The sequence below is a fragment of the Mizuhopecten yessoensis genome, unplaced genomic scaffold, assembly GCF_002113885.1.
Source record: "Mizuhopecten yessoensis strain PY_sf001 unplaced genomic scaffold, ASM211388v2 scaffold11099, whole genome shotgun sequence".
NCBI classification, from domain to species: Eukaryota; Metazoa; Mollusca; class Bivalvia; order Pectinida; family Pectinidae; genus Mizuhopecten; species Mizuhopecten yessoensis.
This window is the reverse complement of record NW_018408879.1, coordinates 715,980-735,641: the sequence shown is the minus strand read 5'-3', so window position 1 is coordinate 735,641 and position 19,662 is coordinate 715,980. Positions and strand designations below refer to the sequence as shown.

Here is a 19,662-nt window from a genome sequence, read left to right as displayed (position 1 = left end):
AACTTTATGCAGTTTTGTCTTGGCTTGAACAGAAATGCGTGTTTCTGCTCGTGGCAGCATTTGAACATAAATGTTTTATATCTAATATCTATTAAACCATATTCTCAAAATGATTTTTTTATCCCATTGTTTACTTTTCATGAAATCTTTAAACAGTGGTGTTAGAACAGATTTCTTGTTGAAATTTAACTTTTGGTATTTGTAACTTCTATACTGTATGCCCTATTGTAAGAAATTTAGAATTTATGTAAGCATCAGTGCTGAGTACATTGAGGGGTGATCATCTGAGTTGTGCATTTATATAATGTGGCAGTTTGTTTAGCTGGTGTCCTGTATTAGCACACCTGAGGACCTCCTCCCTGACCTCAGCCTCCCACATCCCACCCCTACCCCCAAACCTTACCCCATTCCTTGGTGCCTATGCTGTTTTGTGAAGGGTCATTGCAACTTTGTGTAAAGTTCATTCAAAGATCACAGTTGCCAGACAGAATTCTTAAAGAAATCTCTGTTTCTATGGCAACATGTCAAGATTTCCCAGCTTCACATTTGTAACTCCTGAGATATAGCTAACACATTTAGCACAAACACTTGATTAATTCTATAGGGACATGTCATAAAACAGGTGATCCCTTAACAACAGCACACTAAATGTAAAAATCAGAGGGGGAAACATATTTGGAACAATTTCAACCATTTTAGAAATACGATTATTTATGGCTTAATTGAAGACATGTGAGGGAGGAGTTTTTAATATATTAATGGCTTTTGTTGAGCACCAAAATATCTAAGTCATGAAAAAGTAAAAGACTTGGAGTCTCAACCTTACATAAACTTCCCCACATCCATAAGCTTTCTTCACTCTCATATTTATACCCAAACAAATTCTAGCTGGCTTTTAATTCTTGAAGTTTCAATAAAAGGTATTCAAGGATAACGTTTGTCGATAATTGTCAGAATCTGCCTTACACAGGGAAGACATGGATGTGGACATAGTCATTAAATTATGTACTACATCGCCAAGAAAATTCATGACTACATGCCAAAAATATTTTCCAGAGTGTCAAATGCAGGAAGATTTTAAAGTTCTATCATAATTAATGTCAAATCTACCACAGATCACATGTAGTAGTCATAGTAGTAGGGACAGGCTGTGAACACCAGCGCTCAGTGCAACTACTATAAACCGTTGTCTCTGCCATACCAGGCAGCTTTATCATAGGGAGCAGGTAGTTAATTAATAGATTTATAAAACAATTACTTCTGGTAAAAAGGATTGCATGATAGTTTTCTGTTCAAGAGAACATTAAACTTAGAACAATTATATCTGATTGTTTTGGTACCAGAAGACACTTAACACTGTGTACATTCAAGGTTGTTGTTAGTTTAGCAGGATAGCATTCAATGCCATTTTCCAGTTAATACATTAAACGTTGCATTCAAGGTCACAGTAAGTGCAGTGTACCAGTAAACTGCAACCAGTGTTGGTAAAAAGGTCTGTGTCTCAACTGTCATTGGTAAATCAGTTAACATTTGTGTCTCTGTGGTCTTTGTAAATCTGTAAACATTAGTGTCTCTGTGTCATTGGTAAATCAGTTAACATTTGTGTCTCTGTGTCATTTGTAAATCTGATAACATTAGTGTCTCTATGTCATTGGTAAATCAGTTAACATTTGTGTCTTTGTGGTCATTGGTAAATCAATTAACATTTGTGTCTCTGTGGTCATTTGAAAGTCAATTAGCACTAGTGTCTCTGTGGTCATTTGTAAATAAGTTAACATTTGTGTCTCTGTGGTCATTTGTAAATCTGTTAACATTAGTGTCTCTGTGTCATTGGTGAATCAATTAACATTTATGTGTCTGTGGTCATTTGAAAGTCAATTAACATTTGTGTCTCTGTGGTCATTGGTAAATCATTTAACATTTGTGTCTCTTTGTCATTGGTAGATCAGTTAACATTTGTGTCTCTTTGTCATTGGTAAATCAGTTAACATTTGTGTCTCTGTGGTCATTTGTAAATCAGTTAACATTTGTGTCTCTGTGGTCATTTGTAAATCTGTTAACATTAGTGTCTCTGTGTCATTGTTAAATCAATTAACATTTGTGTGTCTGTGGTCATTTGTAAATCAGTTAACATTTGTGTCTCTGTGGTCATTGGTAAATCATTTAACATTTGTGTCTCTGTGGTCATTTGTAAATCAGTTAACATTAGTGTCTCTGTGTCATTGGTAAATCAGTTAACATTTGTGTGTCTGTGGTCTTTGTAAATCTGTTAACATTTGTGTGTCTGTGGTCATTTGTAAATCTGTTAACATTTGTGTCTCTGTGGTCATTTGTAAATCAATTAACATTAGTGTCTCTTTGTCATTGGTAAATCATTTAACATTTGTGTCTCTGTGGTCATTTGTAAATCAGTTAACATTTGTGTCTCTGTGTCATTGGTTAATCAGTTAACATTTGTGTGTTTGTGGTCTTTGTAAATCTGTTAACATTTGTGTCTCTGTGTCATTGGTAAATCATTTAACATTTGTGTCTCTGTGGTCATTGGTGAATCAATTAACATTTGTGTCTCCGTGGTCATTTGTAAATCAGTTAACATTAGTGCCTCAGTGTCATTGGTAAATCAATTATCATTTGTGTCTCTGTGGTCATTCGTAAATCAGTTAACATTAGTGTTTCTGTGTCATTGGTAAATCAATTAACCTTTGTGTCTCTGTGGTCATTTGTAAATCAGTTAACATTTGTGTGTCTGTGTCATTGGTAAATCTGTTAACATTAGTGTCTCTGTGCCATTGGTAAATCAATTAACATTTGTGTCTCTGTGGTCATTGGTGAATCAATTAACATTTATGTGTCTGGTCATTTGAAAGTCAATTAACATTTGTGTGTCTGTGGTCATTTGTAAATCTGTTAACATTAGTGTCTCTGTGCCATTGGTAAATCATTTAACATTTGTGTCTCTGTGGTCATTGTTGAATCAATTAACATTTATGTGTCTGTGGTCATTTGAAAGTCAATTAACATTTGTGTGTCTGTGGTCATTGGTGAATCAATTAACATTTATGTGTCTGTGGTCATTTGAAAGTCAATTAACATTAGTGTCTCTGTGTCATTGGTAAATCAATTAACATTTATGTGTCTGTGGTCTTTGTAAATCAGTTAACATTTGTGTGTCTGTGGTCATTTGTAAATCTGTTAACATTAGTGTCTCTGTGTCATTGGTAAATCAAATTACATTTGTGTCGCCGTGGTCATTTGAAAGTCAATTAACATTTGTGTCTCTGTGTCATTGGTAAATCAATTAACATTTGTGTCTCCGTGGTCATTTGAAAGTCGATTAACATTTGTGTCGCTGTGTCATTGGTAAATCAATTAACATGTGTGTCTCCGTGGTCATTTGAAAGTCAATTAACATTTGTGTCTCTGTGGTCATTTGTAAATCAGTTAACATTTTTTGTCTGTGGTCATTTGTAAATCTGTTAACATTTGTGTTTCTGTGGTCATTTTTGAATTTATTAACATTTGTGTCTCTGTGGTCATTTGTAAATCAATTAACATTTGTGTCTCTGTGGTCATTTGAAAGTCAATTAGCATTAGTGTCTCTGTGGTCATTTGTAAATCAGTTAACATTGTGTGTCTGTGGTCATTTGTAAATCAGTTAACATTTGTGTGTCGGTGGTCATTTGTAAATCTGTTAACATTTGTGTCTCTGTGGTAATTTGTAAGTCAGTTAATGTTTGTGTCTCTGTGTGAATTGGTGAATCAATGAAGGTATGTCTCCTTGGTCATTGATAAATGTGTCTCCATTGACAAATCTCTGCATAACTCAGAGCTTATGACTCTATGGTTGTTGAGATAAATCTCTCAAGATTTATGTCTCCATGGTTGTTGGTAAGTCTCGGTAGATCTCTCTAGGTTGGTGTCTCCATGGTTGTTGGTAGGTCTCTCCATGTTTGTGTCTCCTTGGTTGTTGGCAGTATCTCTCCATGTTTGTGTCTCCATAGTTGTTGGTAGTATCTCTCTAGGTTTGTGTCTCCTTGGTTGTTGGTAGCACTCTCCAGGTTTGTGTCTCCTTGGTTGTTGGTAGGTCTCTCCATGTTTGTGTCTCCTTGGTTGTTGGTAGGTCTCTCTAGGTTTGTGTCTCCTTGGTTGTTGGTAGTATCTCTCCATGTTTGTGTCTCCTTGGTTGTTGGTAGTATCTCTCCAGGTTTGTGTCTCCTTGGTTGTTGGTAGTATCTCTCCAGGTTTGTGTCTCCTTGGTTGTTGGTAGTATCTCTCCAGGTTTGTGTCTCCTTGGTTGTTGGTAGTATCTCTCCAGGTTTGTGTCTCCTTGGTTGTTGGTAGTATCTCTCCAGGTTTGTGTCTCCTTGGTTGTTGGTAGTATCTCTCCAGGTTTGTGTCTCCTTGGTTGTTGGTAGTATCTCTCCAGGTTTGTGTCTCCTTGGTTGTTGGTAGTATCTCTCCAGGTTTGTGTCTCCTTGGTTGTTGGTAGTATCTCTCCAGGTTTGTGTCTCCTTGGTTGTTGGTAGTATCTCTCCAGGTTTGTGTCTCCTTGGTTGTTGGTAGTATCTCTCCAGGTTTGTGTCTCCTTGGTTGTTGGTAGTATCTCTCCAGGTTTGTGTCTCCTTGGTTGTTGGTAGTATCTCTCCAGGTTTGTGTCTCCATAGTTGTTGGTAGTATCTCTCCAGGTTTGTGTCTCCTTGGTTGTTGGTAGTATCTCTCCATGTTTGTGTCTCCTGGGTTGTTGGTAGTATCTCTCCAGGATTGTGTCTCCTTGGTTGTTGGTAGTATCTCTCCAGGTTTGTGTCTCCTTGGTTGTTGGTAGTATCTCTCTAGGTTTGTGTCTCCATAGTTGTTGGTAGTATCTCTCCATGTTTGTGTCTCCATGATTGTTGGTAGGTCTCTCCATGTTTGTGTCTCCTTGGTTGTTGGAAGGTCTTTCTAGGTTTGTGTCTCCATAGTTGTTGGTAGTATATCTCCAGGTTTGTGTCTCCATGATTGTTGGTAGGTCTCTCCATGTTTGTGTCTCCTTGGTTATTGGTAGGTCTTTCCAGGTTTGTGTCTCCTTGGTTGTTGGTAGTATCTCTCCAGGTTTGTGTCTCCTTGGTTGTTGGTAGTATCTCTCCAGGTTTGTGTCTCCATAGTTGTTGGTAGTATCTCTCCAGGTTTGTGTCTCCATGATTGTTGGTAAGTCTCTCCATGTTTGTGTCTCCTTGGTTGTTGGAAGGTCTTTCTAGGTTTGTGTCTCCATAGTTGTTGGTAGTATATCTCCATGTTTGTGTCTCCATGATTGTTGGTAGGTCTCTCCATGTTTGTGTCTCCTTGGTTGTTGGAAGGTCTTTCTAGGTTTGTGTCTCCATAGTTGTTGGTAGTATATCTCCAGGTTTGTGTCTCCATGATTGTTGGTAGGTCTCTCCATGTTTGTGTCTCCTTGGTTATTGGTAGGTCTTTCTAGGTTTGTGTCTCCTTGGTTGTTGGTAGTATCTCTCCAGGTTTGTGTCTCCTTGGTTGTTGGTAGTATCTCTCCAGGTTTGTGTCTCCTTGGTTGTTGGTAGTATCTCTCCAGGTTTGTGTCTCCTTGGTTGTTGGTAGTATCTCTCCAGGTTTGTGTCTCCATGGTTGTTGGTAGTATCTCTCCAGGTTTGTGTCTCCATGGTTGTTGGTAGGTCTCTCTAGGTTTGTGTCTCCATGTTTGTTGGTAGGTCTCTCTAGGTTTGTGTCTCCATGGTTGTTGGTAGGTCTCTCTAAGTTTGTTTATCCATGGTTGTTGGTAGTATCTCTCCAGTTTTGTGTCTCCATGGTTGTTAGTAGGTCTCTCTAGGTTGGTGTCTCCATGGTTGTTGGTAGGTCTCTCTAGGTTTGTGTATCCATGGTTGTTGGTAGGTCTTTCTAGGTTTGTGTCTCCATGGTTGTTGGTAGGTCTCGCTAGGTTTGTGTCTCCATGATTGTTGGTAAGTCTCTCTAGGTTTGTGTCTCTATAGTTGTTGGTAGTATCTCTCCATGTTTGTGTCTCCATGGTAGTTGGTAGGTCTTTCTAGGTTTGTGTCTCCTTGGTTGTTGGTAGTATTTCTCATGGTTTGTGTCTCCTTGGTTGTTTGAAGGTCTCTCTAGGTTTGTGTCTCCTTGGTTGTTGGTAGTATCTCTCCAGGTTTGTGTCTCCTTGGTTGTTGGTAGTATCTCTCAAGGTTTGTGTCTCCATAGTTGTTGGTAGTATCTCTCCATGTTTGTGTCTCCATGGTTGTTGGTAGGTCTTTCTAGGTTTGTGTCTCCATGGTTGTTGGTAGGTCTCTCCAGGTTTGTGTCTCCATGGTTATTGGTAGGTCTTTCTAGGTTTGTGTCTCCATGGTTGTTGGTAGGTCTCTCTAGGCTTGTGTATCCATGGTAATTGGTAAGTCTTTCCAGGTTTGTGTATCCATGGTCATTAGTAGGTCTCTCTAGGTTTTTGTCTCAATGGTTGTTGGTAGTATCTCTCCAGGTTTGTGTCTCCATGGTTGTTGGTAAGTCTTTCCAGGTTTGTGTATCCATGGTCATTAGTAGGTCTCTCTAGGTTTTTGTCTCAAGGGTTGTTGGTAGTATCTCTCCAGTTTTGTGTCTCCTTGGTTGTTAGTAGGTCTCTCTAGGTTGGTGTCTCCATGGTTGTTGGTAGTTTTCTCTAGGTTTGTGTATCCATGGTTGTTTGTAGGTCTTTCTAGGTTTGTGTCTCCATGTTTGTTGGTAGGTCTCGCTAGGTTTGTGTCTCCATGGTTGTTGGTAGGTGTCTCCAGGCTTTAGTCTCTATGGTCATAGGTTGGAGAATAAAAGAGGTGTTACTACAGATTTTACTTCTTACTTTGAAAATATAGGTAATCATGCTATTGAGGTTTTACTGTAGACATTGCCAATACCTCTGCCAATTACTATAAAATTCTTTTTACTGTATGATGACTTTGAGCAGTGCACTAAAAGTAATATGAAATTATACCTGCAGTCGTTTTAAGTGGGTCGTTTTTAAGAATAGTTTGTTTTTCAGGATGTTTTTCTATTACAACTTTGTGTAATACACAGTATTTGTGATACTCATGTGTACTGATATTCTATACTTGGGGTGACTTGACATTTATTTTGTCCCTATTTTTGTTCCTACAGATCGTGATACTCCTGCATGACTAGATATTTATTTTGTCCTTGTTTCTGTTCCTACAGATTGTGGTATTCCCGGTGACCAGCCAGATCCAAACCAATGTATATTTGTGTATGACAGTAAAAAAAAAAAATCTGGGGCATTTAATTCTCCGAGACATTCATGGAGCAGCCCTAAGTGCCAACAATGTAACTACATATTCCGTCCCGAGTCCACGGAAAAGCTCCTCATATCATTCGACTCATTTTCTCTGGGAAGTTATAATTCATCGTAAGTATGTCACCAAGTATCATATCAGTAAGACTGATATACCAGATATTCTCACACCTATTTAGGTCACCTGAGCTGTCATCGTCCGCCCATCATCGTCCGCCCATCATCGTCCGCCTCCGCCCATCATCGTCCGCCCATCATCGTCTGTCCATCACCATTTGTTGTTCAATCATTCCTTCATAAGTTAACACGTTACATTTTCTACTTATACTAATATATTACTGAAGGGATGTCACTGATGTCTATGGGGATGTTACTGGCATCACCCTAAGAAAGTGTGTATTTTCAAGTTGATCAGAAATCTGATATGGCCACCACAGCCGCCATTTTGAAAATCTATTTCAAATGTAAACTCAAGTTCTAATGGGCCTATTTAACGGAAACTTCTTAGGGATGATTGAGAACTGGTACATTCTATGTAACAGGCAGTTTAAATTTGCTGAAAATTCCAAATTTTCAAAGGCTAGTCCCTCATGGTTTTGTATGTTAGTGTCTGTGTGATATCAACTTTTTTGCCAAACATATTTAAAACGCTGCCCAAACCTCTAATAATCGTATATTTTCAGGTGACCATTAGACCCCTTAATGTACAGAAGGGTGCAAATGACTATACATTTGACACTCCTATACAAGTGAAAGATGTTCATGCTGACAGAATTAAATAAAATTGTATTTTCCTACTTATTGACTTACTGACTTTAGAAACTTTTGTTTTGTAAAATGGCAAGAAATAGGTACTCTCAGTTACTACTCAATCAATTTTCGAGATAGTATTTCAAATAAATCCACAAATGTTAAGCAGATTATGTCACCACACCAGGTCAGTGGGTGTTCATTAAATTATAAATGCTTCCAACTTAATAAAAAGATAGTGCCATAAGGTTAGGTGATTGATTATCACATAAATTAATTAATCTTTTTATTATTTTATTTTTTTCAGATGTATAAATACAGATTATCTGGAAATATATGTTGGAACAGGGAAGTCCAGAAGATTATTAAATAGATATTGTGGTCAGCGTTATCCAGCACCCATCATTGGCCAACATAACATGGAGATTGTGTACCATTCTCAGGACAGGGGAGGTAACTCAAAATTCCAAGCACATTTTGAGTATCTGAAGGATAACCAGATGCACACACGTAAGTTTTCAAATGATAGTAAGACTTTGTGTCAGTAAATTTTTTACAGCTTAAAATCACATCTCAACTCTTGATAGTGATACTAAGTAAAAGTATTCTTTAACAACTTAATGCCCATCATCACATTTATTGAGAATTAGTGTTAGGATTTCACAGCTTGATTACCTAGCATTACTGGATAATGATGTATAAACGAAATTACTGGATAATAATGTATAAATGACATTACTGGATAATAATGTATAAATGACAGTACTGGATAATAATGTATAAATGACAGTACTGGAAAATAATGTATAAACAACATTACTGGATAATAATGAATAAATGACAGTACTGGATAATAATGTATAAATGACATTACTGGATAATAATGTATCAATGGCATTACTGGATAATAATGTATAAATGACATTACTGGATGATAATGTATCAATGGAACCAGTGCTAAACATATTCTAAGTTATTTTTTTCAAAGCTAATTTCAAGATTTTTGATAAATTATATTTTTTCAAAATTACGTTACTTGTGCTTCTTGTAGATTGTGGGCGGAGTATCATCAGCTCGGGGGGAGGGGGTATACTAAAAAGTCCCCGGTATCCGGGCAAGTATACCAACAGAGTATATTGTAAATGGAGTATCCGTGCAAAGCGGAAAAGCAACAGGATTATGGTACATTTTTACATGTTCCGTTTAGAGGGCAGGACCTCTGGTATAGGACGTAAGTAAAAACTTTAACTCAAGTTTGATTGTTTGAAGATAATCCAGCTTTGTTAGTAGATGTTAGAAATTCTTTTGTTAACTGATTTCTCAACACTAAGATTGTATGTTGGTTACTTTTGTTAACTGATTTCTCAACACTAAGATTGTATGTTGGTTACTTTTGTTAACTGATTTCTCAACACTAAGATTGTATGTTGGTTACTTTTGTTAACTGATTTCTCAACACTAAGATTGTATGTTGGTTTCTTTTGTTAACTGATTTCCCAACACTAAGATTGTATGTTGGGTACTTTTTTTTTTCAAAGGAAGATGTCTATTATTAAAAATTATGTGATGCCGAGTATAAAAAAAAAGTTAAATGAAATCAGTATTAGTTAATTACAGTGCAGTGCTTAAAATAACATAGCCAGATTGTATTCCGATTAAGTTTATCAAGTAACAAACGTTACATTTCTTATTTTAATGTTCACTTTATACACAACAAAAACGATGAAACAAAAGTTTACCTGTTTATTACAATTCGAGATATTTAAATGAGGCAGATAGCAAGATAAAAAGAAAATACAAACTTATACTTTGGTAGCCTCCTCAGCAAAGAAGGAGGCCCCAAGGAAAAAAATATATATATTCTCAGCAATATATTTTAAGTAGGCCAGACAACTCTTGAGCGATTCAAGACAGGCCAAATGTAAATATCTAGTGAACGTTCTTGAGCGATTCAAGACAGTATACATGTAGATATCTAGAGCAAACCCTTGAGCGATTCAAGAGCTGCATATAAAATACTCATATATATAAGTAGTAAAGAAAACTTTTAAGCGATTTAAAAGCAGAGAGCTTTTGCCTTGAGCGATTCAAGAGAGGCAAACTGACCACCAGACTTTAGCGATTTAAGAGCTGGCAAGACGAAACTCCTGAGCGATTCAAGAGCCAAGTAGTATCAAGAATAGACAGAAAAATTAAAGCAAAAGCAGTAAAATAATCAACAGATAAGTAAATAATATTACAGAAAAGTATTGAGGGGAAAATTCCCGAGGAATTAAAACCCTAGGGATAAAAGAGTGAGTAACCCAATGGTAACACAAGATACCCTGTATACAATATTATAAGTAACAACGGAAACTTCAATGAAAACAGATACATCACATGATCATCACAAAAGAATACAAAAGATGGCAGAAGTAAAATAATCAAACATATATAGCTTATTAGTTACAACAAAGCTCAGGGAGCAGCTGGGATAGGTGGGTGGGTACGCTTAAGGCAAACACACCAACACCCGCCGGAAATCAATAATGAGGGGCACTGACAATACCACATACCCTCTAGGGGTTAATGCTGATTGGTTAACACTCCCCTAATTTGCATAAAAACATAAACATGAAAAACCTAGATACAAGAATATTACCACACGTAAACAAGGAAATGAACTTAAGTAAATTCACACATATATATCTAACTGTTCCACTGTAGAAAAACAACCTATGATATATATAAGCAAGGGAGCAATAAAAGTTGTATATAAACTATAATTTAACACACATGTCAAATATCATGTTGTTTGACTTTTTAGGGGTTGGAGCTGTTGTAGGCTGTCAGAATGCAGTAATGAAATTAAATAATGGGTCTAGCTATCCAGCTTTAGAACTCTGTGGGACACTAGACGATGAAACAACATTTATGTCTCAAGATGATACTATGGATTTAGAGTAAGTAATGAGGTCACATCAAAGTCTAGTTATCATAATGGTCACTTAGTCTGACTAAAGTCACATCAAAGTCTAGTTATCGTAATGGTCATTTAGTGAACTCTGGTATTCACTTTCCGAGACCGAATGGAATCGCATTGAAACAGTTCACCATTTGTGTGCAAAGCTCATTCAAGGTTTTCCGCAGCGCACTAGATCAGATATTGTCCTTAGTATGCTTGGACTTACGTCCATACGTCTAAACATTGAACTATCGAAACTTCGATTCTTCTCTGCTTTATGCAGAACAGATGCACGTTTTACAGCAAAGAGATTGTTCTTACTGAGACTTTTTCATGTATATTTTGGCATTTGTTGTAACGAAAAAGGTTTTGTTCTAGACATCTGGAACATACTTCACAAATATGATCTACAAGACTTTTTGTACCAATTTTTGCAAACTGGGTTTGTCCCGGTTAAAAACTATTGGAAACACTTCACAAAAGGTGTCGTATTAGGTGAGTACTCCTCGCAATGGAGTGAACGTCTCAATGCTTGTGATGAGTTCTTAAGATTTAAACACCTACATTGTGAGATCAGCCCTTCGCCACTATGGTACCTATCTAAATGTTTCCCTTATCTCAACACAACGTGTAAAAACGTTGCAAAGCTATGGGGTATTCCACCTAATAGTGAACTATCATGTGCCCAGTGCAATATCTTTGCAGAAGATGCAGTTGCGCATTGTATTTTAGACTGCCGTAGTCCCACATTGCTAACTCTACGTGATGAACTTTTCACCAAGATAGTCAACGATTATCCGGTGAATGTGTATGTTGTTCTTGCTAACTCATGTAGGGAGGTGCAAATTGCGACATTCCTCGGCAGTCCATCTGCTGCCATGAAAGACATATTTGTTAATGAGGACAGCCTTTTCGCATCTTTTGCAAGAGATTGTTGTATTTATGCTGAAAAAGTATCCCTTCTTACATTTAATTAACGACGATAGTCTGCCAGACATGTAAATCATATGCATTCGTATTATATCTGGTTCATCCTGGCAATTTGACAGTCCTGTCGTTACATACATGTTCCCTTGCTGTTTGATATAGTCCTGTGTATGTCTTTATTTATCGTTGTGTACCTCATATATTGTGTAATCATGCAACTTTTTTTGTTTGATTCCACGTTTTTTTCTTTTTCATTTTACCTTATACTTATGTCTTTTGTGTATCTATTTTTGTAACCCATATATATGTCATTTGTAACTCTTCAAATTTGGAGGAATAAAGATATGAATGAATGAACTTAGTCTGACTAAAGTCATATCAAAGTCTAGTTATCGTAATGGTCACTTAGTCTGACTAAAGTCACATTAACTAAAAGGCCTTCAGTTTTATCATATAATTTGTTATCCCTTATTTCATGTTTTCTTTCACATCAATATAAAATATATCACAGATGAAAAATATTAAGTGTAAATGTCCTGTTTGGTAGAATTTGTATTCGTAATTTTATTATTGTGTATTTCTTAAGCTCTTAAGACATTTTGTTTCAACATGGTTACAAATTTAATATTTTTCTGTTAACTGATGATTAACTTTGTCTATTTTAGATTCCTTACATCTGGTAACTCTTTAGGGGGGAAAGGATTTGAAATAAGCTGGACAGAGATCCACACAGAATCTGCTGGTAAGTGTTCTGTACTTGTCTTTACTTCATGTCTTCTCCCATATCCAATCCTTTTCTCTGGTCTTTTTGGAAATGTTTGTCATTGGCAAATGTTTATACACAACAAAAACGATGAAACAACAGTTTACCTGTTTATTACAATTCGAGATATTTAAATGAGGCAGATAGCAAGATAAAAAGAAAATACAAACTTATACTTTGGCGTATCAGGGGCTACTCACTCAACACTATAAGCTTACTATATACAATACTACAAAAACAAACGTGTACTGACGAGGTAGCCTCCTAAGCAAAGAAAGAGGCCACAAGGAAAAAAAATATATATTCTCAGCAATATATTTTAAGTAGGCCAGACAACTCTTGAGCGATTCAAGACAGTATACATGTAGATATCTAGCAAACCCTTGAGCGATTCAAGAGCTGCATATAAAATACTCATATATATATAAGTAGTAAAGAAAACTTTTAAGCGATTTAAAAGCAGAGAGCTTTTGCCTTGAGCGATTCAAGAGATGCAAACTGACCACCAGACTTAAGCGATTTAAGAGCTGGCAAGACGAAACTCCTGAGCGATTCAAGAATATCAAGAATAGACAGAAAAATTAAAGCAAAAGCAGTAAAATAATCAACAGATAAGTAAATAATATTACAGAAAAGTATTGGGGGAAAAATTCCCCAGAAATTAAAACCCAAGTGGAACGAAACGAGGAATTGGAAATTACTAGTGAGTGAGAGCCCCCAATACTTAATATAAACTAGGTAATAATAACTAAATTTGAAGATTGAGGTATAAAGAACAAGAAAACAAGCACAAAGTAAAACATGAAATGATTTCAGTTGGACAAGGTCATATTTTTGTGCATTTGAAATAACGGTAGGATCCGTACGAATATAACGTATATAGCAGTTGGAGGACCATCTACCCAAGGTTTGAATGACATGATCCTCAACGCCAGCAGCCGCTGCGGAGGTGGCAGCACCAACCCGGAAAGAATGACCATTAAAAGATCGATGATCCACACCTATACGAGTCAGTGTTTCTTTTAACTAAGATAAAGTATGACGCATTAAAGGTTTGACGTTAATTTCAACACATTGTCTAGCAAAAGGGGCGACAAAGGGGTAGCCCCTTGAGTAACACGAGTGGTCAAAAACTCACACATAGTAACCACAGGAGTTAAAACAGTGTTCTCAAATATCTTGATGACAACTCCTTTTCCAAAAGGGTCAGTTTTAGAGGAATGGAAACACAGGTGAAACTGAGACTTGTCCGGGAACACAGATATATCTCCGATGCGAATGAAGCTGTTACAAATTGTAGCAGGATCTGTTCGGATATAACGAGTAAAACAGTCAGATGACCATCTACCCAAAGTCTGAATACCATGATCCTGGACACCGGCGGCAGCTGCTGAGGTAGCCACACCAATACGAAAAGGAATGTCCATTAAAATCATGGCTGTTGATACCTATACGAGTCAGAGTTTCTTTGAGGTACGATATGAAAGTCTGACGCATCAACGGTTTGGAAAAACAAACATGTTTTCAATAAACAAAGGTGAAGTCAGAATAGCTCCTTGAGCCTTCCTTGCTGCTAAATAGGGAATCATGGTTGAGCACAGGATGCAAAACTTTGTTTTCAAACACTTTAATGTTCACTCCTTTACCATAGGGGTCCATTTGGATGAACGCAGAAAAAAAACACATTTCTAAGACTTGAAAACAAATAGACCTAGAGAAGAAGCTTGACACTACTGTGCTGCAGAAAAGCGACTTGACTCTAAGCCTTGAAATCGAATAGACCTAGAGAAGAAGCTTGACTCGAGCCACTGTGCTGCAGATAAGCGACTTGACTCTAAGACTTGAAATTGAATAGGCCTAGAGAAGAAGCTTCACTCTAGCGTGCTGCAGAGAAGCAACTTGACTCTAAGACTTGAAATTGAATAGACCTAGAGAAGAAGCTTAACTCTACCGTGCTGCAGAGAAGCGACTTGACTCTATGACTTGAAATTGAATAGACCTAGAGAAGAAGCTTGACTCTACTGTGCTGCAGAGAAGCGACTTGACTCTAAGACTTGAAATCGTATAGACCTAGAGAAGAAGCTTGACTCTACTGTGCTGCAGAGAAGCGACTTGACGCTAAGACTTGACATCGTATAGACCTAGAGAAGAAGCTTGACTCTACTGTGCTGCAGAAAAGCAACTTGACTCTTAAGTATAAGTTTTCGCATAAGCCCCATTATGCTTTTCACTTGTGAGCGCACTTTAGAAATAATTTCTACAGTGGCCAAATTGTCACAATGGAACAAGATACATTTCTCATGCCACTGATGGCCCCACAAAACACAAGCCATCACTATGTGGTAAAGTTCAAAAAGTGTCAGAGATGGGTCTTGTTTCTTAAGACTGGGAGGGAAGACACCCTTAAACCACTTGTTCAAGAATATACCTCCGAACGATTCAGGCGTAGCATCAGTGAACAAATGTTAGTCAGCGGAAGCTGTAAATGGTCGTCCAAGAAGAAGGATACTCCGTTCCAATTACTCAAGAAAAGGGACCACGTGTTGAAAACTGCTGCATGGTGGCTGTGTGGCACCCTATTTGACCATTGACAAACTGACCTCTGACACCTGTCGCATTGCGCGATATATTTCCCGCGTTAAGTGTGGGAACAAATACAGGGGAAATAAATAACCCACTATACAAAGATATATGGTACTCGTCGTTTTCTGAAAAAGAACCCAAACACCACAATTGCGCGCACATAGCATGCAGAATAGACGATATCATAAAGCCCTGGGAGTAGCCCGATAGCCTGGAACCTGCCTGGTAAGAACCAAGGACTTGAGTAAGACTCGAGGTTCATTTAAACCGAATGCGTCGCGTTCGTGACACCTCAGATGTCAGCCAGTGAAGATACACACGTGTTGTTGTTGTGACAGTGTCGACATTCTTCGCTCTTCAGGGAGCCTGTAGGACGGATTTCACCTGGAAACTTCGAAAGTGCATGCTGGTGATGCGTATATTTCTCAACTCATGTATGCGGTCTCTAAGGTGTACTCTGCTTGAGGTTTGTTAAGGATCCTCCATTCCGTGCCGAGTTGATGTTCGCTGCCGGCCACTGCTGCAGGAGAAACTTGACGCTGGGAAGAATTGTCACAGAACTCACCGTTGTGGCGACGCTAGTAACGGAATCACTTTATCGCCTTGCCAGTCTGACATAACTGTCCTGTAGTGTTGACACACTCTCTGCCAATCTAGTGACGATGTCGACCAACATTTGCGTATGCGAACCATCGAGGAATAATATCGATTCGAAGTAACCTGGTCGCCATCTTGTCGCACGAAATTGTGGGATCGCGCACCTCTTGTCCTCGAGTCTCTCAAATTATTTATCAAACCCGTTCGTTTCCCGTTGGCACTGAACGGTAGAGTCAATCTTGTCAATTCCTCTCGGAAACGAGCTACCGGATCATACGGAACAACTGTAGAATTCCTACTTTTAGACCCCATGTCTTAAAACTATTGTCGATAGGCCTAAATATTAACGTTATATATAGCCTAAGGTGTAGGTTGGCACGGTCGAATGCACGTACAATGTCAAGTTCACACCATAATGACGAATCACGGCGAAGTATTTTGCTCGCTATAATTGTATAGGAAGTGCGTCAAGTCCTTAAACACGAAGTTGTAAGGTGGTATTATTCGTACAACAGTAAACGATCAGTAGGCTGCCTTGCTCCCAGTGTGTACAGTAGCGCAGCCACACCTCAAGTCCAAAAATCACGCAGAAAGTAAACAAACGTTTCTCCTCATACTGATTCACGTTTACAACGTAACAAACTGGCGAAAGTTAAATCATACGGCGATGACTGTCACTGAGTAATCAATTTTAAGATCTCAAAATTTGAAGTCTCTCTCCAAAAAAGGGAGAGTTGGCGGGTTTTGAGGTTCTTGTTATAGTTGACACAGGTCTAAAGACATATAAAGATTTTCTAAAGATTAATTACAAATGTGTAAAAAAAATAACTTCTTGACTTTTTTCACTTTTGCTATATAGTGTAATGTACCTTTGATGTTTTCCCACTCCAGGAACCTGTTACGGGTTTATGTGCAGCAGAACTAGGTACTGCATTGGTGCAGATATGAAGTGTAATAAGATGAAAAATTGTGGAGGGGGAGACAACTCTGATGAGACAACAGGATGTAAGTATATATTGTAATTTATGTGCCATTTATGATACTGCTGGTAGTTTTGATGTAAAGATTGTAAAACATGTTAATTGTCTGATGATATCTAGATCCGTTTCAAAGGAAATTGTATATTGGCAGGATAGGGGCTTTAAGACAGACAGGAAACTGACTATGAGATAGACAGAATATGGACTGTGAGACAAACAGAAATTCAACCTTGAGACAGGCAGAATATGGACTGTTTGACAAACAAGATATAGACTTTATGACAGGCAGGATATAGACTTTGAGACAGACAGGATGTAGACTTTGAGACAGACAGGATATGGACTTTATGACAGGCAGGATATAGATTTTTAGACGGGCATGATATAGACTTTGAGACAGACAGGATATAGACTTTGAGACAGACAGGATATAGACTTTATGACAAGACATGATATAGACTTTATGACAGGCAGGATAAAGATTTTGAGACAGGCAGGATATAGACTTTAAGACAGACATGATATAGACTTGAGATTGACAGGATAATGAGATATACAAGTAGTATTAAGTGTTTCCATTACAAAGTCATGGAAGCTTTCTTCATTGGAAACTTTAATACTAGCTGACAAGGCAATTTGTTATTGTGTTTTTCTTTCCTCACATATATTCTCTATTACAAATTGAGGAATATTTTTATTTTTTTATTCGCTAATGGACATTTAAAAGTTCTACTGCACTGGAAGACTCGTAACATGTTCAAGGATGTTGGAGAATTGCTGGAGACTTTTTTGTCTCTGACATGAGTTTGTCTAATTGAAGTGATGGATCTATCCTGCCGTCCGTCAGGTTCTTAATCTCCATCATTGCTCATAGCTCACCAGGCTGTGGCAGAGTCATCTTATGTTCACTGTTATCATATTCTACATAAATCATTTGCACATTTCACTAGGAGGAAGTCATGTCCAATTTTCTAATATCGTTCTTTAATCAAAACTAGATGTATGTTTAGAATTTCATAAATTAAGTTAAAATTATGGCAAATTGAATTAATGTTTGCTAAAACTTGTTTTATTGATTTATTAAATTACAAAACTGAAATAATTTAATGGCTATTACAGAAATATCAAATAGGAACCATAATTTGACTAGATTTTTAACTGATGATAAAACATCTTTAAATTAGTGTTATCTGGTAAAGGTTAGAATTGGTTGTGGTGTACTTTTAAGAAAAAGTAAGAAATGTGTTTGAAGGGTTAAATATCTAGGTAAGGTCACATGATGGTGTGATTGAAGGGGTAAATATCTGGGGAAGATCACGTGATGGTGAGATTGAAGGGGTAAATATCTTGGTAAGGTAACATGATGGTGTGATTGAAGGGGTAAATATCTGGGGAAGGTCACATGATGGTGTGATTGAGGGGTAAATATCTGGGTATGGTCACATGATGGGGAGGTTGAAGGGGAAAATATCTAGGTAAGGTCACATGATGGTGTGATTGAAGGGGAAAATATCTGGGTAAGGTCACATGATGGTGAGATTGAAGGGGTAAATATCTGGGTATGGTCACATGATGGTGAGGTTGAAGGGGTAAATATCTAGGTAAGGTCACATGATGGTGAGATTGAAGGGGTAAATATCTAGGGAAGGTCACATGATGGTTTGATTGAAGGGGTAAATATCTGGGGAAGGTCACCCCCCCGTGAGATTGAAGGGGTAAATATCTAGGTAAGGTCACATGATGGGGGGATTGAAGGGGTAAATATCTGGGTAAGGTCACATTATGGTGTGATTGAAGGGGTAAATATCTGGGTAAGGGCACATGATGGTGAGATTGAAGGGGTAAATATCTAGGGAAGGTCTCATGATGGTGTGATTGAAGGGGTAAATATCTGGGCAAGGGCACATGATGGTGTGATTGAAGGGGTAAATATCTGGGTAAGGGCACATGATGGGGTGATTGAAGGGGTAAATATCTAGGCAAGGTCACATGATGGTGAGATTGAAGGGGTAAAAATCTGGGTATGGTCACATGATGGTGAGGTTGAAGGGGTAAATATCTAGGTAAGGTCACATGATGGTGAGACTGAAGGGGTAAATATCTAGGGAAGGTCACATGATGGGGTGATTGAAGGGGTAAATATCTAGGCAAGGTCACATGATGGTTAGATTGAAGGGGTAAATATCTAGGTAAGGTCACATGATGGTGAGACTGAAGGGGTAAATATCTAGGGAAGGTCACATGATGGTGTGATTGAAGGGGTAAATATCTGGGCAAGGGCACATGATGGTGTGATTGAAGGGGTAAATATCTAGGCAAGGTCACATGATGGTGAGATTGAAGGGGTAAATATCTAGGGAAGGTCTCATGATGGTGTGATTGAAGGGGTAAATATCTGGGTAAGGGCACATGATGGTGAGATTGAAGGGGTAAATATCTAGGGAAGGTCTCATGATGGTGTGATTGAAGGGGTAAATATCTGGGTAAGGTCAAATGATGGTGAGATTGAAGGGGTAAATATCTGGGTAATGTAACATGATGGTGTGATTGAAGGGGTAAATATCTGGGTGAGGTCACATGATGGTGTGATTGAAGGGGTAAATATCTGGGTAAGGGCACATGATGGGGTGATTGAAGGGGTAAATATCTAGGCAAGGTCACATGATCGTGTGATTGAAGGGGTAAATATCTAGGTAAGGTCACATGATGGTGTGATTGACCCCCTAAATATCTGGGGAAGGTCACGTGATGGTGAGATTGAAGTGGTAAATATCTAGGTAAGGTCACATGATGGTGAGATTGAAGGGGTAAATATCTAGGGAAGGTCACATGATGGTGTGATTGA

The 19,662-nt window shown here is 38.0% G+C and overlaps 1 protein-coding gene across 1 annotated transcript in view; it reads left to right on the top strand.

Moving 5' to 3' along the window:
* The window catches only part of LOC110465704 (tolloid-like protein 1), a 304,885-nt gene that overhangs the window by 275,929 nt on the left and 9,294 nt on the right, over positions 1–19,662 (top strand). Inside the window, exons 11-16 of the mRNA XM_021521705.1 lie at positions 7,180–7,387; positions 8,331–8,533; positions 9,075–9,254; positions 10,830–10,965; positions 12,560–12,636; positions 16,729–16,842. Of these exons, the coding sequence (XP_021377380.1) occupies positions 7,180–7,387; positions 8,331–8,533; positions 9,075–9,254; positions 10,830–10,965; positions 12,560–12,636; positions 16,729–16,842 (918 nt within the window). The remainder of the gene's footprint in view (positions 1–7,179; positions 7,388–8,330; positions 8,534–9,074; positions 9,255–10,829; positions 10,966–12,559; positions 12,637–16,728; positions 16,843–19,662) is intronic.